The sequence below is a fragment of the Panicum hallii genome, chromosome 2, assembly GCF_002211085.1.
Source record: "Panicum hallii strain FIL2 chromosome 2, PHallii_v3.1, whole genome shotgun sequence".
In the NCBI taxonomy this organism is placed as follows: Eukaryota; Viridiplantae; Streptophyta; class Magnoliopsida; order Poales; family Poaceae; genus Panicum; species Panicum hallii.
The window spans coordinates 352,546-375,200 of NC_038043.1; the positions used below are offsets into that span (position 1 = coordinate 352,546).

At 50.5% G+C, this 22,655-nt stretch overlaps 4 protein-coding genes and 1 long non-coding RNA gene across 7 annotated transcripts; 4 read left to right on the top strand and 1 right to left on the bottom strand.

Moving 5' to 3' along the window:
• The first annotated feature begins 4,943 nt into the window (after positions 1-4,943).
• On the top strand, positions 4,944-7,017 carry LOC112879791 (obtusifoliol 14-alpha demethylase-like). Its single transcript, XM_025944196.1, has 3 exons — positions 4,944-5,141; positions 5,245-5,769; positions 5,886-7,017. Exons 2-3 carry the CDS (start codon positions 5,263-5,265, stop codon positions 6,873-6,875), a joined length of 1,497 nt encoding a protein of 498 aa, XP_025799981.1. The 5' UTR covers positions 4,944-5,141; positions 5,245-5,262; the 3' UTR covers positions 6,876-7,017.
• A 315-nt stretch (positions 7,018-7,332) lies between these two features.
• Positions 7,333-9,140, bottom strand: LOC112879792. Its single transcript, XR_003226175.1, has 5 exons — positions 8,862-9,140; positions 8,611-8,698; positions 8,163-8,226; positions 7,666-8,067; positions 7,333-7,464 (listed from the first exon to the last, which is right to left on the bottom strand). It is a non-coding gene; the product is annotated as an uncharacterized LOC112879792 (long non-coding RNA).
• Positions 7,704-12,955, top strand: LOC112879789 (dual specificity protein kinase shkD-like). Of its 2 annotated transcripts, none has more exons than XM_025944194.1 (9): positions 7,704-7,951; positions 8,058-8,089; positions 8,203-10,124; positions 10,217-10,294; positions 10,516-10,671; positions 11,151-11,462; positions 11,632-11,754; positions 12,199-12,286; positions 12,551-12,955. In XM_025944194.1, the coding sequence occupies exons 3-9, from the start codon at positions 8,427-8,429 to the stop codon at positions 12,736-12,738; spliced, it is 2,643 nt and encodes an 880-aa protein (XP_025799979.1). In that variant the 5' UTR covers positions 7,704-7,951; positions 8,058-8,089; positions 8,203-8,426; the 3' UTR covers positions 12,739-12,955. The 2 variants fall into 2 exon arrangements, with proteins under 2 accessions (XP_025799979.1, XP_025799980.1); XM_025944195.1 differs by having other exon boundaries at positions 10,519-10,671.
• A 1,700-nt stretch (positions 12,956-14,655) lies between these two features.
• LOC112879748 (phytosulfokine receptor 2) lies at positions 14,656-18,473 on the top strand. The gene has a single exon (XM_025944130.1). It carries the CDS (start codon positions 15,045-15,047, stop codon positions 18,138-18,140), a length of 3,096 nt encoding a protein of 1,031 aa, XP_025799915.1. The 5' UTR covers positions 14,656-15,044; the 3' UTR covers positions 18,141-18,473.
• Positions 18,474-19,589: 1,116 nt separating this feature from the next.
• Positions 19,590-22,356, top strand: LOC112881740 (NKAP family protein CG6066). 2 transcript variants are annotated; one of them, XM_025946577.1, is made up of 3 exons: positions 19,590-19,860; positions 20,215-21,789; positions 21,863-22,356. In XM_025946577.1, the coding sequence occupies exons 1-3, from the start codon at positions 19,819-19,821 to the stop codon at positions 21,926-21,928; spliced, it is 1,683 nt and encodes a 560-aa protein (XP_025802362.1). In that variant the 5' UTR covers positions 19,590-19,818; the 3' UTR covers positions 21,929-22,356. The 2 variants fall into 2 exon arrangements, with proteins under 2 accessions (XP_025802362.1, XP_025802363.1); XM_025946578.1 differs by having other exon boundaries at positions 19,591-19,860; positions 20,215-21,759.
• Positions 22,357-22,655: the final 299 nt, after the last annotated feature.

Here is a 22,655-nt window from a genome sequence, read left to right on the forward strand (position 1 = left end):
CGCACAATCTATGTGTACCAATTTATGAAGAAAAAATTTATTCTCAGTATGTCCTTAAGGCTTATACGATTCTATTTTTCCTTGTTTCTCGCTCTGCTAACCCCCCACGTGGTCCTTCAGCCGAGACCTATTTTGAGTTGCTATGCTGTGTCTCTGCTCCAAGACCTCTGCTTCGCAGGAGAGAAGGGATCGGCTACCCAGGAACTGGCTTCAGGGAAACGTGCTCGTCCTTTGCTGGGGTCCAGGGTCGTGTAGCCGCTTAGCCTGGTTCCGTACCCTAAGCCTACTCGCCCTGCCCCCCTAGGATGAGTACCGTAGTACCTCGAACCACGGACCTAGGAACCCGGACCCCTTTAATCCTCGAACCCAGGTCCTGGTGCTCTGACTCGCTATGCAACTCAATGAACCCTCGCTGGCAAAGTCCAGGATCTCGTTGCGTGCAGGATCTCGGTTTTATGGCAACTAGTCCCGATCCATCACGACTACCTCCCAGGGGGCCAAGGGACCTCGGTACGCTTGAGAGCACATCACAGAATCGCCAATCGGAAGAACAGCTAAGTTTTTCGCACAAATAGACACATGAAACACTTAAATCTTGCTTTTAACAAAGCAAATACATTACTGATAATGTACACAGTATACATTACATTGCAAAAACTATATTACAAAAACAACAAAAAAGATGCAACTCTTATTGTTCTGGTGGTCCGGAGGAGTCTCCCCTCCTTGCAGGTCCGGGACGGCGCCGAACGCGGGTCGCCACCATGTCCGCCGCCTCCTGCACTCCTTCCTGTGCTGCGGCCGCCGTAGCACGGATGGGGCCATCCAGAACCGGAGTCAGTTGGAAGGCGGGGTCATGGCTCCGGAAGCAGGTAAGAATGTACTCCACCATTCCTCGGGCGACCGCCCGCCCTTCTGTCTCCAGGAGGTCGAAGATGGCGGACTCCAGGTGTTGTAGACACTCGGCAGCAGAGTCCAGCACCGGAAGATAGTGCCAAGCGAGGGTGGAGCCTCCGCGACCCGGATGGGACTTAGCCTAAGTGCATCAAGGGAGGGGTTCACTTCACCGGCCCACCTCATGATCCGGTCGATGCTGGTGCTCCGCTCCGCCAGGTACTCCTCCACCTTGGCCTTCCTCGTCTGGAGGGATGCCTCCTGCTCCTGGAGCCCCCGGGTCCGGGCCGCCAACTCCTCCTGGTGGGTGGCGAGGTTGGCCTCCCCCTCCACCACGGCTGCCTCCCACACCGCGAGGGCAGCTTGCTCCTCCTTGATCAGCTCCAACGCCGTCTTGGTGTGGTTGGTCAGCTCGAGGGCGACCCTCGACCTCTCCTCCGCTGCGAGCTCCCGCTCCACAGCCTTCACCTCCTGCCGGACGGCCGTTCTCTCCCGCTGGGCAGCCGCCGCCTCACGCTCGAGGACCTTTTGCAGCTGCTCCTGTAGGTCGTCGCGCTCCTACGCGAGCTGGGCACGCTCCCCGATGTAGCGGGCGGAGACTGTCTTGATGCGGTCCCCCAGGCGACGCTCCCAGTCGGAGAGGCGGAGGTGCTCCGCCTCCAGCTTCTCCCGCTCCCGGCGGAAGCCCGCCTCCGTCTCCTCCAGCGCCTGCTGGGTCTTGATCAAGAGGTGGGGGAGAGGGACCTCTGCTGGGCTCGGAAGAAGGTGCCTCCCGTACACCACCTCCAGCTCCTCCTCCTGCACGGGTTGTGGGGCGGAGCTGGGGACCTCCGTGACCTCTGGCACTGCTGCCTCAGTCGCAGCCGCAGCCTCCTCTGCAGTCAGCTCTGCTGGAGGGGCCTCAACCATGGCGTCTGGTGCCGCCGCCGTAGCTGGCGCCTCGGCCGTCATAGCAGGTCGAGCAGCCTCCTCCTGAGGTGCAGCTTCGGACCTTAGGGATGTGGCCACTGGCTCCGAACCTCCGAGTCCGGACTCTACCGGTGCTGGAGCAGGCGGTGCCCCTGCTGGTGTTGTCGCTGACTTCCCAGCAGGAGAGGATGGAGCGGGCTGGGGGCCGGACCCCCCAGCTGGTGCATTGCCGACAGGCTCGCTGGGTGCGTCTGAAAAAAGGGGCCTGGCACACACCAATGGGGTTAGGGCCCAGAAGTTAAATGGAGCAAAGAAAAGCTCTGAGAAGGCTACTTACACGAAGTCAAACCACTCCCAACCTCCCTGAGCGATTGGGGGGATCTCCTTTCCCGCCGAAGACTCCCCAGTCCTCTGGTGGGGGCCTCCCGCGGAGGGCGTACCCGGCGGCGGGGACGGGACTTGTGGCCCTGGCTCCGATGGTGGTGGTGGCGGCATCGCTGGGCGCCGCGTCATTGGCAGCGGCGGTGGGATCTCCTGCGGCTGCTGCTGTTGCGACGGTGGCGGCGGAGCCTAAGAGCTGCTCTGCCCCACCGCCTCTGCCGTCTTCTGGCGCTTGGGGGCCGGCTCCCCCACGTAGGAGCCGTCACCGTGCTGGAGCCTCTGGGATCTGGACCCCTCCTCCTGGCTGCTCGGGGCGGTGGCGGCTCCCCGCGCCTCATCGACTCTCCGGGCTGGGGCGGCGCCCACACCTTGCTTGTGGCGGCGCTCCGGCTCCAGTTCTTTCTCCTTTCCTTTCCCGGCAGGAGCCGGACCTCCGTGGCTGGCCCCGCCGGGACCTTGGCTAGTGCGTTGCTGGCGGTCAGGTGAAGCGCTGGGGATGTGGATCCCACGGTTGGGGTCGCCTCCCACCTGCCGGACCGCCAGGCCGCCCTCGTCGATGGTCGGCATCGACGCCAGGACCGGGTCAGCGCTGCTCCTTCGCCTGTCAGAGGGTCCTGATCCAACAGTGGCAGCACGGTTTCCACTGTTGGGTAACACTGACAGCAGTCACTATGCCGGCAAGGCGGCACACGGCCATATCTTGGTTGTAGATCCGCACGTCAACTTCTCGATCGTGAGGACTACATAAAGGAGCTGGAGAAGAAGATCACATATCTCTCATATTACAGGCTCCTGTTGGTCAGGCCCACCTGTCGGGGTCCCGCACAGTGTAAGTACTTCCCTTAGTCTATAAAAGGGAGAGTGCACTCGTTAGAACACAAGTTCCTTCTCAAGCTTACACAAGGTCTAGACTCACAAGTTATCCACAAGCAAGCACACTCAAGCAATACAACTCAAAAGTGGACGTAGGGTATTACGCTCCGGCGGTCCGAACCACTCTAAATCCTTGTGTCCTTCCCGAGTTCATCCGCCCATCGATCAAGCGCTCCTAGGTTTCCCCCAAACTCTTCCTAAACTAGGATTAGGCGGGTGCATTCCGCCACCCAGCTGGAGATTTCCTCCGACAGTATAGGTATAGATGGTCAGATGGGTCGCCCGGCCAGCCAATCGTGCCGTGCCGTGCCGACCTCGCGGCCTAGGCATGGCACTACGCACGCCGAGTTCGATATAGGCACGGCGGCCTAGCGTGCTCGTGCCGGTCCAAGGTCAACGCCGGGTGTGGCAGCGGCGCGCGACGTGAGACTGGCGGGGGCGATGGTGGGAGCGCGCCATTTAGGAAGGCTAGCGGCGACGGCGGCCACGGCATGGGGAGAGAGAAGAAAGAAAGAGGAGGCTGGTGGCGGGTGGTAGGAGATCGGTGAAAATTAGAATTTCAGAAGAGACTAGAGTGTGTGTGTATATATATATATATATTATATACATACACATGAGAAGGATAGGTTATGGGCTGTTGATGGGCTCTATCAGACCTAGTTTTTAATCGGGCCGTGCCCGAGCTGGCACTACAGCCAGGGTGGTGGCCCAGTCATGGCCCGCCGGGCCAGTCCGGGCACTACTACAGTCGTGCCAGGCCGTGCCTGGACGGTGCTTCGGGCCGCCTATTTGGTCCGGCTCGTTTGGCCAAACACCTATAGGATTTGTGCTAGCACCAATTGTTTTTACAGTCATGCATTATTCACCATGCACAATGCAAGCTGCCGAGAACCTTTTTTTTCACGTATTCGCAGATGATCTGCACATCTTTGTATCACAGAAGAAGGAGGAGTTTACAGAATTTTAGAATACAACCGCATGCCACCGAGGCTGCGAACTCGACTCAACGCCTACAACACACATAGCAGAGCTCCGTCGTCGTCTCCGGTAGATCGATCACATGTAGTAAGGCCGCCATTGGCGTTCATCAAAGAACAGCATGAGCAGCTAGCGGATCTTCCCAGCTTTAATTTGCATAAAGAAATTAAGAAAGAGATCGGCTGGAGTGCTTGAATGAATTATATTACGAGTTGAAAGCTGATGATGGATGGTGGGTGCGCGTGCATGCATGCAGGACTTCAAAATTGGAATCTTGCTGCTGCAAAACATAAACCGATCGACGACAAATGAAGATGCGTCTGCCTGCTTCATGGGCAACAAGGACGCCCGCCTCTTTAATAACATCAGAGTTGGATCATTTGTCAGGAGAGAATGCATGGGGGAGCAGTGTACAGATCGAAAGGAGGTGCGTGGTGGTGCATGTCCCGGAGCTCTCCTCATGGTTACTGGCTTACTGCAGTTAGCCTATCAAAGCAAAGTCACAACAGCCTTCCCTACGTGGCTACCTTTTGGGAAAATTGATCAATAATTGTGTGGTTAGGTTACTCTTATTGCGGGGAACTTGCTTGTCCAAACTATGAAGTATGGGTTTTATTGCTGAAGCATAAACTGCCATACAACGAATTCTGCCATGCATTCAGCAAAACACACAAATGCTTATTTGGACAGGAACTTTGCGTGTTTGAGATTAATTAGTCTGATTCAGTTGAAAGCACAAGAAACTAATTAAGTTATCCATAGCATATGTATATCCTTCTTGTCACGTTGAAAGATAAGCTAGGTGTCGTTTTCTCGCTACACACGAGACAGCAGACCTACGTGATAAAGATAGCCACTGCAACCAATATATAATTTCTTATGCTCATGCTTATCTCGACTCTTCATCTCAATCGATGTCCAGTACAATATTCCTTGGTTTTGCTTGCTTAATCCTCAGCAGCAAATATCAAGCTTGAGCCCCTGTATATAAGTACCTGCAGTGTGTCGCTTTATTTTTCGTATGTACCAGCAATCAATCAAGCAGCTGAAACAAGGAGGCTCCTGCTATACATTCTAATTGATTAATACGATTATTATTGCTTCAGGTACTGAAATAATAATTAAGATCTCTTTATTATATCTCTGATATGATTCTTCTTGCATATAATTACTAAGCTGCGACACTTCTATATTTCCATTTTCCAACAGCTAACACTGCAGTATATCATGGATGATGATACAACAACAACTGGGCACACATGGCTCTTGATGATCACCGTTTTCCCTACCATCATCATCATAGCCACCATGATGATCGCACGAGCAAGAACCATCCCTCCAAAGCCGCCCAAGACGAGGCGGCCAAATAATCAGCCACCGCCCGTGGCTGAGGGAGCTCCCATCGTCGGAGTTCTGCCTGCTATCCTCACCACGAGCTTACAGACCGTGATCCGCGACCAGCACTCGAAGCTCGGCAGCGTCTTCACGCTGAGCTCCTTCGGGATCAAGGTCACGTTCCTGGTCGGGCCAAAGGTTTCCGCCCATTTCTTCCACGGCACCGAATCGGAGATCAGCATCGCCGACGTTTACAAGATCACCGTCCCCATCTTTGGCAAAGGGGTCGGCTACGATATCGACAACGACACCCGGAACGAGCAGCACAGGTTCTTCGCCGGGATTTTGAGGCCGGCGAAGCTAAGGAGCCATGTCGGCCTCATGGTTCGTGAGGTGGAGGTGAGCGTTTGTGCGTGACCATGTTTTGGTTCTATATGATGGTTCGTTGTCTCAAGATCAGAAACAATTCAGAATGCATATACATTCTTTTTTTCTGAATTAATTTGTGCATGCAGGAATACTTTGCGAAATGGGGTGAACGCGGCACGGTTGATCTGAAACAGGAGATCGACAGCGTGCTGATGCGGATCGCGAGCCGGTGCCTGCTGGGGACTGAGGTCCGGGACCACATGCACGGCGAGGTCTCGTCGCTCCTCCACGACCTCATCGGCGGCCTACACCTCGTCAGCATGTTTTTCCCGCACCTCCCGACCCCGGCGCACCGCCGCCGCGACCGGGCGCGGGCGAGGCTCGAGGAGATATTCTCCGGGATCGCCAGGTCGCGCAAGAGCTCCGACCGCGCCGGCGACGACATGCTGCAGGCCCTGATGGACTCCAGGTACAGGGACGGCCGCGCCACGACGGAGGCGGAGGTCACCGGGCTGCTGGTGGCGCTGCTCTTCGCCGGCCACCACACGAGCTCCACCGTCACCGCCTGGACGGCGGCCCGCCTGCTCCGCCACGCCGACTGGCTGCGCGCGGCCACGGAGGAGCAGGGGCGGATCATGCACGTCACCATCGACTACGACGCCCTGCTCCGGATGGACGTCCTCCACCGCAGCGTCAAGGAGGCGCTGCGCCTCCACCCGGTGACTCCGATGATCCTCCGCCGCGCGCGCGAGGCGTTCGCCGTGCGGACCGAGGAGGGAGACGAGTACGAGATCCCGGAGGGGCGCCTGCTGGCGAGCCCGCTGGTGGTGAACAACATGCTACCCGGCGTGTACAGGGACCCCGACGCGTTCGACCCGGACCGGTTCGCCGCCGGCAGGGAGGAGGACAGGGCAGGCGGCGAGCTCGCGTACACCTCGTTTGGCGCTGGGAAGCATGCCTGCATGGGCGAGGGCTACGCATACCTGCAGATCAAAGTGATACTGAGCCATCTTCTGAGGAATTTCGAGCTCGAGCTGGTTTCTCCGTTCCCGGAGACGGAGGACATGATCTCCATGAGGCCCAAAGGTGAAGTCATGGTAAGGTACAACAGACGCCTGCTGCAGCAGTGCACCTGACAAGATCAGTCAGTGCAAGTGAACTCTTGTGGAGCTGATCAGCAGGAAAATACCACTGCAATTGTCCTTGGAAAATTATTATTCGAAAAGCCAAAACTTGGAAATTGTACCATTCATTCTAAACATGATGTGCATCCATAAATACATATGCTCCCACGCACATGACAACAATCGTTGTGTCTCGACGCTTCCAACAAAACAATCATCTGAAATCATGAAGGCCGCCAGGAAGCAGGCTTGGTTTGGTTGGCTTAGAGTGGAGGCCCAACTCAGCCCAATCCCGCCACTGCATGCAGCCCAGAGAGAAAAATGCATCATCATTTGCTTGTGTTAGCTGCAAATATATCCAACTGGATGCTTTTGTTTGCATCTAAAACAAAACAACTGGAAAGATTCAATTGCGGCAGCGACGAGGTCGACGAGCCCCAGCCGACAACTGGGCAATGGGCGGCCTTACATTATGCTTGGAGAGGAGTCAACGTCACCGGCCAACATGAGCAACGCCGGCCACATCGCACAAACCAATAATGACAGACTGAGACCATGCATTATTAAGAGCCGCCCCTTGCCCCCGGTCATGTGCCAATGCCTGGAACAATAATCCTTTATTTACAACAAACAATCTGCATTCATGTATTAAAAAAAAATCTATATGTGATTGTGTATACATGCGTAATTGGTGGATAAAAGATTATTCAGAATACCAGATGCAAGCAATACTTTGCCAAATAGGAGGAACTCCGGAGTAATAAACAATAAAAAACAACACAACAGATGGTGGGTCGTGTACCTTTATTTAAAACTGTTGCTCTCCCTCCGTCATCTTCCAAGTGCGTGACTGAAGGTAGCCATTGCCGACCAATCAATGAAATGCCTCTCTCGATCTAATAATCAGTCACAGATGAGTCAGGCAACAACTCCTGTCCACTCTTATGCCAAAACAATCATCCCAAATTGACCTCGGCTCAGCCGTCCATATTAGCAGCTCGGCTCCAACACAGCTGAAGCAAAACAGTGTCCCCCATTAAGCTCTGAGCACTAGTAGCAGCCCGTCAGCTGAAACCCACAGAGCTCAGGTCAGTAACCTCTCTTCTGCTTTCTTGTTGCATGCTCTTCCACTTTGATAAGCCCAATAAATTTTTCTGTAACGTTTCATGTTAATCTTGTGCGCCCTACTCCCAGCCTGAAGAAACTACACAAAGAAAGAGGCACCTGTGAGTTGTGATTCTTCTTTTTGCTACCTTTATCGGTTTTACAATTTGGTCACCTTGTTGCATCCTTTTGTACCTCAGTGCTCAAGGATTGTGTTCCTCTTATGACCTTGCAGGACTCCAGATTGAAGGTACTGGACCTACAGATTAAAGGTTCAGACTAGTTTTGCCATCAAACCCCACCTACGCCACTCCTACAACTCCAGATTTCATGGTAATACGAGTTCAAAGACATGCAGTGAACTACTGGCTTCAATAGTTCAGTCAGCCTGGTGACGGATTTTCAATTGAAAGCAAACATAGCCAACCCTTCAGTCCCAACCATCTCAAAAGCAGCGATATGGACTGGACAGGACAAGTGATTAACATTTGTCAACAAAAACCACAAAAGCAGCTGCCAACATATGCCCCATTCAGTGACACCAGCAGCAGCCCAGGATCACATAAGCGATTCCCTCCAAATTCTTATCAAGTTCAACCAAGGAAGATAAAGTTTATTTGCAACTTTGGCGGCACATTCTTACCAAGGCCAAGTGACGGAGAGCTCCGCTATGTCGGCGGTGAGAGGCATCTGGTTCAGATTAACCGGGACATGTCCTGGAATGAGCTGACCTGCAAAACAACAAAGCTAATAAGGCGTGATCACATAATCAAGTACCATCTCCCAGGCGAGCAACTGAACATGCTCATCTCCATCACATCTGATGATGACCTTCGTAATATGATTGATGAGTGCATTGTGCTACAAGCAAACAGAGAAAGGCTGACCATGTACCTTTTCTCTGCTAAAGATGATGAGCACAATGTGCACTTCCTTGTTGCACGCTCATCCGATGCAGAAAAGGAAGCGCAGTTCATTGCTCTCATCAATGGACTCACCAGACCAACCGTGGCATCAAGAATGCAAAGCCTTGGTAGCACCTCAACTAATGATCTAGATCAGGTAATGATTGGTATCAAAGAGGATAGGCTGCCAGCAGCCATGGAAGAGGAAGATTCATTGTACATCAAAGCTAAGTCCTCACAAGGGGTCATTGTAGAACCGCCAAAAACATCAAGTGCACTGCTGGAGAAGACACTTCCAACTCCAAATTTCCTAACACGAATGGCCAAGAAAGACAAGGCGCAAAACAGCGAAGGCAACCTGATCACCTCTGGTAGAAAGATAAGTGGTGTTCACTTTAGTCCATCTGTGCCATCTGAATCCATACATGCAGCTCAGAGGGGCGGAGGTAGTGATCAGGCTGTCTCAAGGCATCAGCCAGAACTGCAGCGAACTACTACAACCATAATCAAAAAGGGCCATCAAGTTCCAGGAGCTCAGGAAAAAGGACCACCAAGAAAAGAGATACTGATACCACTGGAGAACAGCAATGCGAATCAATTATCGTCCAATTCAAACAACAATAGTCCAACACCACACACAAGTCGAGCTGCATATGAAATGCCTGCGTCTTTATCAAGGGGTCCCGAGAAAACAGCGAATCAACAAACAGGCTCTAACAATAACAAGAAACCAGGAAGGCACAACAGCCAGGAAGTTATTTCTCATTTAGCACAAGAACCACCAATGAAGAACAATAACTACCAATTACAAAATAAGATGGAGATGCCCGCACATGGTTCTGAGTCTGCAACTCCTATGCAATGCCATGATGATATGGGCATCAGTTCAAACCAGCATACTCTTGAGAAGTCAGTCGCAACCAATAGCAGGACGAAGCAACAGCCAGCAGTTCCTATCGCGGGTGGTAACACTTTAAAGAAAGGTCATCCTTCAAAGCTTTCCAGCAATAGCGAAGAAACAATACTTTCTAGCTCTTTTACATCTTCAGATAAGATAACTGAGCTGAAACCACATACTCTAATGCGTCCTTCAAGCGAGAGACAACAAGAGCGATCCAGCAGTCCAAGGCCAGATGAATCATCGAAAATGATAAAATCTCGGTCAGTCGGTGCTGATAGAAATAGTCCTCAGATCATAATTCCATCTCAAGAAGTTAAAGATAACACTGTGCCATTGATCTCAGAGCTTGAAGTACCTCACTGCATCTTGTTTCATAGTTCATACGCTGACTTTAAAATTTTTTTACCTCACAGCATAACTTCTGAATAATCTTTTTCTGGTAGGAACATGAAACCAAGAACAGTGAACAGGGTCTTCCTGAAACTGTAGCGTTAGGCAGGGATCTTACAAGTAACGTCCAGGTTTGTGATTGACTTCAGTATTCTGTAACAAAGCTACTTGAAGCTTAAACTGCACTGGCATGAAAAATAACCAATATAATAGAAAGAAACAAGTAAAAAAGACAAACTATTTGTAACACAAGATTTAAATGGGTGTATCCAAAAGAAAGGATTTATCGGCAAATATCCCTATGTTTCTCATTAAATCATGCAGTACTTATTCTATAATTGTGAGTATATAGCAGATAATAAGCAACGAGGACCTCGAAGATCTCCGTGAGATGGGTTCTGGTGCATTCGGAACAGTTTTCCATGGAAAATGGAAGGGAACAGATGTTGCTATTAAACGAATAAAGTACAGCTGCTTTATGTTACCATCACCTCAAGCAGATAAGCTGGTAAGCCTATATACTTTCACCAGCATTTTTTAAGTCACAGCCAAGGTGTTCCTTGTCCATGGTCACCCCAGATGGGACCGATTTCAGTAATTTGTCAGTTTAGGAGGTTTAAGTTATAGCTTTGTACTCTGGATAACAAACATCCTCACAATTCTGCTGTGTATCATGTTACCATTAAGAAAAGCCATGCGCTGATATTTCATATTAATGGAGAAATAAGATCATCCAAGCTCTTGTTCAAACACCCTAAGCTTGCAGATTATTGGCATGTTTTCACAGGCCAAGCAGTCAGCTGACATAAGTTAGTATGGCATCAACGCAACAACTGTAGTCTGCAGTGGCTACAGAATATTATTTCGATACAGATTTCAGAATCAGAGATTCTATTTAAAAACTAGTAATCACTCTAAATTAAATACTGATCAAAATAAGGCATGGGATCTTGCGTGGTTACAAACTCAACACGTCTAAACATGCAGCTTACAGAATTTTGGAGAGAAGCAGCCATCATCTCAAAACTTCACCACCCAAATATTCTGGCACTTTATGGAGTTGTAAATAATGGACCTGGAGCAACATTAGCTACTGTGACAGAATTCATGGTCAATGGATCTCTCAAGAAAGTCCTCCTTCGCAAAGACAAATATCTTGACTGGCGCAAACGGATCATGCTTGCAATGGATGCAGCCATTGGCATGGAGTACTTGCACTCCAAGGACATTGTCCATTTTGATTTGAAATGTGATAACTTGCTAGTGAATGTTAAGGATCCGTCTCGTCCCATTTGCAAGGTAAGTTGCAATTCATTGCCACAAATTTTGTTTCATCTCAAATTCTAGATGCATGCCATTGATGCTAAAAAAAAAAGAAATTCAAATGAAGCATGTCGACAAGATGATTTGAAAGCTATAATTTTGCATACAAATGAAGTTGGACATAACAGAAAATCAATTACTACAGGTTGCTGATTTTGGTTTATCAAAGATGAAACAAGCCACCCTGGTTTCCGGTGGAATGAGAGGAACTCTTCCATGGATGGCCCCAGAGTTGCTGACAATGAGTGGCACTAAAGTATCTGAAAAGGTAGTATTCTGAGTATTCTTAATGATTGCAAGTGTCACAGTCTTACACAGTGCTGACAAAATCATGGTTTATGTATGCCTTTTGATTTCATATGTCTTGGTGTCGTAGAGTTACAGTGATTAACTTTTATCGAAAATATTTAATGTCAAAAAGGATGTACTGTAGGTTACAGTTCAGAAATGGGAGATTGATGTACATGGTATTTTCTCTATAGTCATCACAATGTGACTTTATCCAAATTATATCATGATGGCAAAGAAATCTGATTTGCACATCGGCAATTACTATAAATATTAACGACCACGTCCTTTAACCAAAAAAGCTACAGTGTACTCACAAGCAATTTGTGAAAACTTAAAGTGATGAATTAAAGCATTACAGCAAGTAATTCGTCACAAAATTATAATTTCTAGCCTAAATACATCTTCTTTTGTGTTTATACAGATTGATGTCTATTCTTTTGGCATTGTAATGTGGGAAATTCTCATGAGTGAGGATCCATACGATGGCATGCACTATGGAGGAGTTATAGGTATGCATATATTATTTCCCTCTGAAATAAATTACCAAATCTTTTGTGTTGCTGACTAGAAATATGGGTGATCGATTGATTTGTTTGATGCAAAGTTCAAAGTATGAAATTTTGAAATTTAAATTTGGTGTCCCAGAAAGGGCAAAGAATTTATGAACAGGAGCTATTTGTTTCATCACTTTAACCTGCACATTCTTAAAATGATATATCGTACTACCTTTTTTGTCTATTCCAGTAATAGTGATTGCTGACGGGGATTTGCAGGGGGTATTTTGAGCAACACACTGCGGCCACCAGTTCCAGCTTCGTGTCCCCCAGAGTGGAGGAAACTGATGGAGGAGTGCTGGTCAACTGAGCCTGAGAGACGACCTTCCTTCACTGAAGTTGCGTCCCGACTCCGTGCCATCCTAGAAGCAAGCCAGAGAGAACCACTAAATAATCTGCATGGATAACACTCTCCATCTGTACATCTTACCTGCAGAGCATGATGCCAAGTCTCAGTATGAAAAGAATTGAAGTCCAGTCTCCCCGAAGTTTACTATGGGAAGCCTATATGAAATGCATGGTATTATGGAGTCCACGAGTGGTAGAAGCTGCTGCTGCTGATGATGATGATAATAATAATAATAATGATGATGATGATGATGATGATGATGATGATGATGATGATGATAGCTACGCACACAAGTGTTGAGCAGTTGAACCCCGAAATCCCCTCTGTCTGTCTGCCTGACAGTTGACTAAACTAGTTGGAGTAATCAGTGTGGTACGAGCAACCTCGCCTCTAGGAAGCAGGAATAATGCCAGGGCAGCAGAAGGAAGGAGTTTGAGGAAGGACAACGTTCTTACTCGCTTGGTGTCGCCATGTGCCTTTCCGTACACAGGTAGAGGCGGAGATGGATGGAGGGTGGGTGGGGCATCTCATCTGAGCCCGGCAATTCGTCGAACATGTTGAAGGCGTGGGAAAGGAAGGAGCACAGCAGTGTGGTCGTGGCGTGCGATCCATCCACCTGGCATTGAGCTGCAGTGCTCGGCAGTGTGTCCCTGAGGCTGAGGGCCAGGGAGCGGGTGGCTGCCACTGCCATGCCAAGGAGGAGGCAAGGAATGCCGCCAGGTGGTGAGGGGCGCGGCGAGCCGGCGACGACGGACGGAGCCACGGAGGCGGGGAACAAGGAGGCAAGGCCCAGCGGGGAAGAAGGATGGAACAGGCAGGCCCGCGGGCCGGAAGTCGCTCGCTTTTTTCCTTTCCGGAAGAATGCATGAGTTGGGCCGGGCCTACCGGCCTTTCCGGAAACTGAATATTCATTATCTTTTTTATTAGTACCGAGCAGCGCCAAATGACACATGCTGCAGTAGACAGTCGTCAGTCAGTCCCGTGCCCACGCGTAGTAAAAGTGGTGGTCTCTGCCTCTCTGGTCTGAACTCCCTAACCAAACAAACACATGCTTGCTGTCCTGACTGCTGACCCCAACCCCCTTTTTCTCTCACTTTCTGCCCACTTCCCTTTCTTGTTTTTTTTTGTTTGGTTGGATGCACAGGAAAAAGGATAGAGAAAGAAAACTTTCTTGTTTTTTTTGTTTGGTTGGATGCAGAGGAAAAAGGATAGAGAAAGAAAACAAGCAGTGAGCCAGTACCACCATCTGAGATCCTTTTTGTCTGAATCTTCTCAACTTCCATGCCACGTTTGGCTTCTATGTTTTTTCTTCCACCCCTGCTGCGTTTCCCGCAACATTTTTACAAATAGCTACTACTGCAGTAGAAAGTGGAATTTACTCGTGGGAGAGAGAGACGAGGGGAAGGGCGCAAATTCAGGCTATTTGCAGTTTCTTCTAGAACGGCTCTTGAAAGTAGATTCTCCAATAAAGTTAAAACTATTTTCAAAATCATTTGACGAAATGTAGATCTGCGGGAGAAATTAGATGAAGCTATGATTTCTATCTCCTCCTTCTCAGTGTAAACTGAAAACAGCTTTACTAGTATAAATTAAAAATAATTTCACCAGATACTTTTATGGATAAGTATAAATTGGAAATAGCTTCACCGGCTACGTGGGAAATAGCCGCATGGTGAGTGAAGCTTGGTGAAGCTATTTTAAAAGAGCTATGCCAAATACGGGGAATTTGATTTACTGGATGGAGGGAGTACAGTACAGCGGTAGGACCACTCAGGCTGCCTGCATTTATGGCTACGGCGAGGGGCGCATGCATCGAACGGAACGGGGCGGAAACGGACATGGCACGCCAACCGCCCTCCCGCCCGCAGCCGCAGCCCACTGCCCACCGCCCACCGCATTCATTCTCCTTCCTCACAGGCCGGCACGCACGCACAGTCTGCAAGAGAGGAGGAAAGGAAGACTGCAGCTGACGCAAACCTTTTCTTCCACCTCTCTCTCTCTCTCTGTCTCTCTCCTGCCCACAGCCCACGCGCCGCGGCCGCGCAGCTCAGCAACGCACGACGAGGCCGAGGAGTGAGTGCTGTACTGGAGTGGACTTTGGAGTTTGGACGCACCCCACTCCAGTACTCCACCGTCTCCCATCCCCAGCCCCCATCTCGCACGCGCATCATTGCATCGCCGAGCTTCCTTCCCTGCTCTGCTCCCCCTCAACCCCTCCAGCGTCCACTGCCCTCGCCAGCCATTCTCACTCTCCCTCGCTCCGTTGCTCCACTCAGTCATCATCAATGGTGCTCACGCCGCATTGCCCCGCCGTCTCCGCCGCCGCCGCCTGCTAAATCTCCTCTTCCCATTGCGCCGCCGCCTATGCCGCGCCTCCGTGCCAGACCCAAATCCATGGCCGCCAAATGCGCGCTCCTGCTCCCACTCCTCCTCCTCGCGCGCGCCGCCGCAGCCTCGGGGCCCCCCTGCCACCCGGACGACCTCCGCGTGCTGCGGGCATTCGCCGGGAACCTCACGGGCGCCGGCGCCGCCGCCCTCCGCGCCGCGTGGTCCTCTTCCTCCTCCACTGCCGCCGCCGCGTGCTGCGCCTGGGACGGCGTGGCCTGCGAAGCCGCCGGCCGCGTCGCGTCCCTGCGCCTCCCCGCCCGCGGCCTCGCGGGGCCCCTCCCGGCGCTGGCGCTGGCGCTCGCGGGCCTCGCGCGCCTGCGGGACCTCGACCTCAGCCGCAACGCACTCGTGGGGCCCCTCTCCGCGCTCCTCGCCGCCGCGCCCCCCGGCCTCCGCGACGCCAACCTCTCCTCCAACCTGCTCGACGGCGCGCTGCCCGACCTCGCCGCGCTCCCGGCGCTCCAAGCACTCGACGCCAGCAACAACTCGCTCTCCGGCGCGCTCGCGCCCGACCTCTGCGCCGGCGCGCCGGCGCTGCGCCTGCTCGACCTCTCCGCCAACCGCCTCGCCGGCGCGCTCCCGTCCTCCTCCGCCAACGCCACAACGCCACTCTGCGCCGCCACGCTCCGGGATCTCTCACTGGCCTCCAACGCCTTCACGGGCGCGCTCCCCGCCGCGCTCTTCGACCTCGTAGGACTGCGCAGCCTCTCGCTCGCGTCCAATGGGCTCACCGGACAGGTCACCTCTCGCCTCGCCGACCTCAAAAACCTCACCTTTCTTGATTTGTCTGGCAACCGCTTCTCCGGCCACCTCCCGGACGTGTTCGGCGACGTCCCGTCGCTGGAGAATTTGGCCGCGCACTCCAACGGCTTCTCCGGACCGCTGCCGCCGTCGCTGTCGCAGCTGTCGTCTCTCCGTGTGCTCGATCTCCGGAACAATTCCCTGTCTGGTCCAATTGCTCGCGTCAACTTCTCCGGAATGCCGTTCCTTGCTTCCGTTGACCTTGCTACAAACAATCTAAACGGCACACTCCCTGTAAGCCTCGCCGGCTGCCAGGAGCTCAAGTCGCTCAGCCTTGCCAAGAACAGGCTGACCGGCCAATTGCCCCAGGATTACAGCCGCCTCACCTCACTGTCCATGCTCTCGCTCTCCAACAACAGCCTGCACAACATATCAGGGGCACTCGCCGTGCTCGGTGCCTGCAAGAACCTCACCACACTGATTCTTACCAAGAATTTCATTGGTGAGGAGCTACCAGGTCATGGCATTGGTGGTTTTGGCAGCATGGAGGTGCTGGCCCTTGGTGATTGTGCTCTCAGGGGAAGGGTTCCGGAATGGCTGACTCAGTGCAAGAAACTGGAGGTGCTTGATCTGTCCTGGAACCAATTGGTTGGCACCATCCCGTCATGGATTGGCGACTTTGAGTACTTGAGTTACTTGGATCTCTCGAACAATACCTTGGCTGGTGAGATACCCAAGAGCTTGACGCAGCTGAAGAGCCTTGTCGCTTCCAGGCCGTCACCGGGTATGGCGTTTACTAGCATGCCATTGTATGTGAAGCACAACAGGAGCACAAGTGGCCGGCAATACAACCAGCTCTCCAACTTCCCGCCGTCATTGTTTCTAAACGACAACGGCCTGAACGGGACTATCTGGCCCGAGTTTGGAAATTTGAGGGAGCTACATGTGCTGGATTTGAGCAACAATTTCATATCTGGGAGCATTCCTGATGCATTGTCCAGGATGGAGAATCTGGAGGTTCTTGACCTTTCATCCAATAATCTCAGTGGATCAATTCCATCATCCCTGACAGAGCTCACCTTCTTGTCAAAGTTCAGTGTGGCTCACAATCACTTGGTGGGGCAGATCCCAAATGGAGGGCAGTTCTTCACCTTCTCCAACTCAAGTTTTGAGGGTAACCCTGGTTTGTGCAGGTCGGGTTCTTGCAACCTAAATCTGTCTGTGGAAACTCCTCATGATAAGGAGATACAGCCTGCATCAAGTACCAGGAACAAGAAAAACAAAATACTCGGGGTCGCAATCTGCATCGGACTGGCCCTTGCAGTATTTTTAGCTGTTATTTTGGTGAACATGTCAAAGAGGGAGGTCAGCACTATTGATTATGAAGATACGGAGGGCTCCTGTCACGAATTGTATGATTCTTACTCGAAACCGGTGCTATTCTTTCAGAACTCTGCAGTGAAGGAGCTAACTGTCAGTGACCTCGTCAGATCAACGAACAACTTTGATCAAGCCAACATAATAGGATGTGGTGGGTTTGGTCTGGTGTACAAGGCCTATCTCCCTGATGGAACAAAGGCAGCAGTGAAGAGGCTCTCTGGTGACTGCGGGCAGATGGAGAGGGAGTTCCGTGCTGAGGTGGAAGCACTGTCACAAGCTCAGCACAAAAGTCTTGTAACTCTCAGGGGGTACTGCCGCTATGGAAATGATAGGCTGCTGATCTACTCTTACATGGAGAATGGTAGCCTGGACTACTGGCTGCATGAGAGGTCAGATGGTGGTTACATGCTGAAATGGGAGTCGAGGCTCCGAATTGCTCAAGGTTCAGCCAGAGGGCTGGCTTACTTGCACAAGGTTTGTGAGCCCAACATCATCCACCGAGATGTGAAGTCCAGCAACATTCTTCTGAATGAAAATTTCGAAGCATGCCTGGCTGATTTCGGGCTTGCAAGGTTAATACAACCCTATGACACTCATGTGACTACCGATCTAGTAGGTACCTTGGGGTACATACCACCAGAGTACAGTCAATCCGTGATTGCCACTCCGAAAGGAGATGTCTTCAGCTTTGGTGTAGTCTTGCTTGAACTGCTTACTGGCAAACGCCCTGTGGATGTGTCCAAGTCCAAGGGATCCAGGGACTTGATCTCCTGGGTTCTTCAGATGAAGTCTGAAAAGAAGGAAGAACAGATTTTTGACAGACTGATTTGGAGCAAAGCGCATGAGAAGCAACTTCTGTCGGTCCTTGAGATTGCGTGCAAGTGCACTAGTGCAGATCCTCGGCAGCGGTCGTCAATTGAAGAAGTCGTCAGCTGTCTTGACAATGTGTGATCACTATAAGATATCGGAGATGTTAATAAGATCGTCTAGTGGTGCAAATATAATGAGAATTTAATGTGAACAACATACTGTGTTGGTTGGTAGTTTCTTCGTTTTTGATCAAAGGCTAGGAGTTACTGACATGAGAGGAACAGAGTAGAAAGCGATCTGAGTAAATTTGGATAATGCAGGTGCAGGCTATCCACTGTCCATAGGTGTGGTGTCATGGCATTATATAGTGTAGCAGAAAATAACTTGGGTCATGTTTTTGTTTTCAGTATCTCAGTGTTGTTGCAGCCATCTGATGTTCTGTGAAAATATAAGTACCATATCAATGTTCTTGCAGCAGTGAGGCCGCCGAGGAGGCAAGCCCAGGTGATGATCATCCTGGATAATGGTTAACAAATAACAAAGAGAAGCTAGATGTTACGTCGACAGTAATGCCAATATAATCCGCTCGAAACCGACATTGTAGAGAGCTTCCAGCGCACCGGAGGGGGCCTCCGGCAAGAAGAGGGTCAGGTGCCCCATCGCCAAAAAGACCACTGCTAGGTAGATGCCTGCCAACATGATGACAGACATCCACCATGGGAAGCCGCCGCACACTACCAAGGATTTGTTACACGCCGTGATGTACCTGGCGTGGACTCCACCCGCTGTGCTGCCGATGCCGATGAAGAGGTAGACAAGGTGCGCGACAGGTTCATCTTCTTGTTCCGTTCCCCAATCGTCAGAGCAGACGACCGCTATTACCCACCGAAAAGCACGGGCATCTTTTTTGATGTCCATCTTCAGTTGTTGTTCCTGATCCTCCTGACCATCAGTAGTCGACATGAAGCAACTCTTTCTTTCTTCCTAGATAGGCACAAATAGGGTTTAGGGTTTTGGCATTTTGGGTGCCCCTGGCTGCACGCTTTAATCTTGTATTTATAGGCCTAGGGATCGACTCAGTTTCCATACATATGTGCGTGCGTATTTAGGGAGATCAGCTTGTTTGTTTGTTTATTTGTATCGGTTTCCATCCATACATTTGTTCTCCAGCAAAACATATATATTGCAGCTGATTCCAACTAAGAAAAATCCCATCATGACAAATATAGTTGCACTGTGCAACATTCAGAGAGAGATTTTACAATGATCAATCTGGATTCAATCAGTGATTTTGTTTCAGGGGATCTGATTTCAGGTTATGCCGTTTCGAGTGATGTGACCCAGCAGCATAGACTTTGCCATCTTTAGCTGTGTGCCACACAAGTAACAAGTTGGCATGGCAAGGAAACAAATTTTATTCATGCATAGCCATATGCAGAGAATATACAAAGTTGGGAACTTTGCAAACAAAAAAAAACCATTTTTCCTTTAGTTGGGTATTTTTGCCTGGTGTCTGTCCAAAAGAGAGGAGGGGATGCAAGTGGGTCGAACTCCCTGGATTCCCATATCCAAAATCCAACAAAAGGGAGACTTGGCCTGGCACCCCAGCCAAGAAGAGAAGCAGAAGCCCGGCCCCGGCCAGGGAGGAAAGGAAACTGAGGTGAGGGGCGAGCCGCCGCCGCCGCCGAATCCGTCTCCTTCCCTCGTGTCGCTCAGGGAATCCAATCGATCCATCTCCTTCCACCAGGTTCCTCGTTCCTCCCCCTCTCTCTTCTGCTACTGTGCCCCTCCCGTCCAGGTGCCCTGCCGCCGGAGCCCCATGAAGACCAAGGCCTCCGCCAGCAAGAACGCCGCCGAGGAGGTAACCACCGCGGTCTCCATCTCTCTCCTTTTCCACTCCGTTCCGGTCCGTTTCTTGAGACCTAGCCTGGATTACTTACCTGCGTTTCTTGAGAACAAAGCCAAATTGCTACTGTGCTGTACTCCAGATTCCTAATTCTTCTCCACACGAGAATCCTGCAGTAACTTTTTTTTTGCCTCGTTTAGGATGCCCGTTCGTTCTTCGATAGATTGACAATTAGAGAGGGCACACTCAAAAAGGAAAAAAATGTTCCTTAGACTGTCAATTTGAGACGCCAATTCTTGAGCTTTGTATGGCTGTATGTTGCCCAAACACCCTACTGCTAACTGAATTTCCCCTCTCTTTTTTTGTTAGGATGAGGTAGAGCCCAAGAAGATTAGGTCCTCACGCAGTAACCGCCGCCAAGGCCACTGCAACCGCTCCTCCTTCGATTCTGAATCCCCGCCGCACAAGCGCTCCAAGAAGCATAGTAAGAGGATCACCAATAAGAAGAGCAAAAGGAGCAAGATTAGCAGCAGCAGCAGCCGACGTCACCGCCGTAGTCATAGCCCAAGCCGTAGCCTCAGTAGCAGCAGCAGTCCTTCCTCGATAACTCGCCACAGCTATTCCACGTGCAGCAGCAGCGCCTCTGAGAGGTCAGTGAGCCCACCACCCAGGAGCCGGTCCAGAGATGCTAGGAAGAAAAAAGGGAGGGGGAGGGACAGAGAGAGGGATTGCAAGAGAAGGAAGGCACGGAGATCGGCAAGTTCCTCGAGCATTTCAGCAAGTAGTGGCAGTAGCCGTAGCAGGAGTAGGAGCAAGAGCAAGCACAGGAAGCGAAAGACTGTTGCTGGCACCACAAGGGATAAGATTGAAATAGATTATAACAATCGCCATGACTCTCAGTCTGAGAAGCACATGGCTGAGGATGATGACACGGATGAAAACAAACTTTCTATTGCCAAGAAAAGAGAACATGATATCGACAGTTACAAGAAGAATTTGGAATCGGGTAGCCCACCTCCAAAGAATGCTAATGAAACACAAGAGATGGCACCTGCTGGTGGTGGGAATTCAGATGCTGAGGATCTAGAGCTGATTCTCAGGCAGAAAGCTCTTGAGAACTTCAGAAAGTTCAGGGCAGCAGCGGTTGTGGCAGGCAAAACAGGTACCAATGGAGCTACAGGGAAGGAAGCATTGATAGAGGACCCACAGAGTGCTGGTACAGAAATTGCTGGAGCAAGGTCTTCTGCTGTTACCCATTTCCAGAAGCAGGGAAGCAGCCTTGTAATGAAAAATCCTGCTAGGTCACCTAGATCAAAGGATTTTGGGAATGGTACAAGTCATTCTTGGAAGCAGGAAGGCAGTGCTGGGATGAGTAGTGGGGCTGCATCACCTGGAATACTTGAGGATGGTGATACCGGTGGTGCAACTCAACAGAAGGGAAGAACAGAGGAGGCAACTCGTTCGAATTGTCAGTTTAGGTCGCCACAGGATGGTAGGAACAGTCATAGTGTAATGCAAAGGTTGGGGAGCACTCCAGGGAGTTGTGATAGTGTAAATCAAAGGTTAGGAAGCAGTGCAGGGGTGAGTCATGTGAATGGAGCTCCAAGGGTTAGATCAGTTGTGAGCATACCAGCCAGGGAAGGTCTAGATGGTAATACATATACCACACCCCCTAGGCCCAGTGAGAATTCTGCTCCTGTTGAAAGCACTAGCGATGTTGGGCGCCCTCTGACTGACATTAACAAAGCCGAAAGAGCCAATGGAGATGACAGAAAGACAAGTGAAGCTTCAGCCTCTAACGGTTCTATTTTGCCACCTGCTGAGGGCAAGAGCCAGGCTAGGACCGAGGATAAAGATGGTGCTCAGTTCCAGAAGAAGACTTTCTCTAGAATGCATGATGGAGAGACGGTAGAGGTCAGGAACAGATCTTCACTGTTGCTTCAGGTGCTTGAATTATCATGCTACAAATATGTTCATTCAACCTAATTTGTTTACCGTTCCTTTCTCCATTTTACAGGTCAGCTACAAAGTGTACATACCAAAGAAAGCTCCGGCCCTTGCAAGGAGGAAACTGCAGCGCTGAAAACGTCAAGAAAATCATCCACAGTTCTCATTACTTACTATCTCCAACGTAGCTTTTAGCTGTATGTAACTATTTTCTTCTAGCACAAGTCCACCACCGTATACTATGCCTTCTGGTTATATTTCCTCACACTGAGATGACCCCAAGTTGCAGTTTTGCTGGTCGACAGAAGCCTGGATGTTTGTTAAAACAAGATGTATTTGTTGTAGAACTGAATAAAACGGTTGTGCTCTGCCAAATCAACATATTGAGCTATTAGCAGTTTATGTAGGAAAGCTATTTATTTCTGCTGCCAAATCAACATATTGAACTGTTAGCAGTTTATGTAGGAAAGTTATTTATTTCTTGGATTGGATCCTTGTAATCTGCAAACATGCTGCTCAGTTGGTTGCTGATTCTATTAACTATTGGTGTTGCTTTGCTGCAAATTGTTTCCACATACAGTATAGTGGGTTGTTGGATTGTTGCAAGCAGCTGTCTGCAAAACATTGGCAATGCACCTTTTGTACTTGAAGTGATGGCTAATATTGGACTGATATACTTTGGTATGGTGATGTGGATTGTCACGGGATATGATGGTTTTTGTTTCATATGATGGCTAATACCTGATTGGTTTGGTTATTTGTGTCTTTACTGGAAGCATCGATATGTTTGTTCTCTTGCTCTTCTGTCAGGAGTTTGTTAACAACTCGGTGTTCCTTTTACAAGACTGAATAAGTCTTGCATT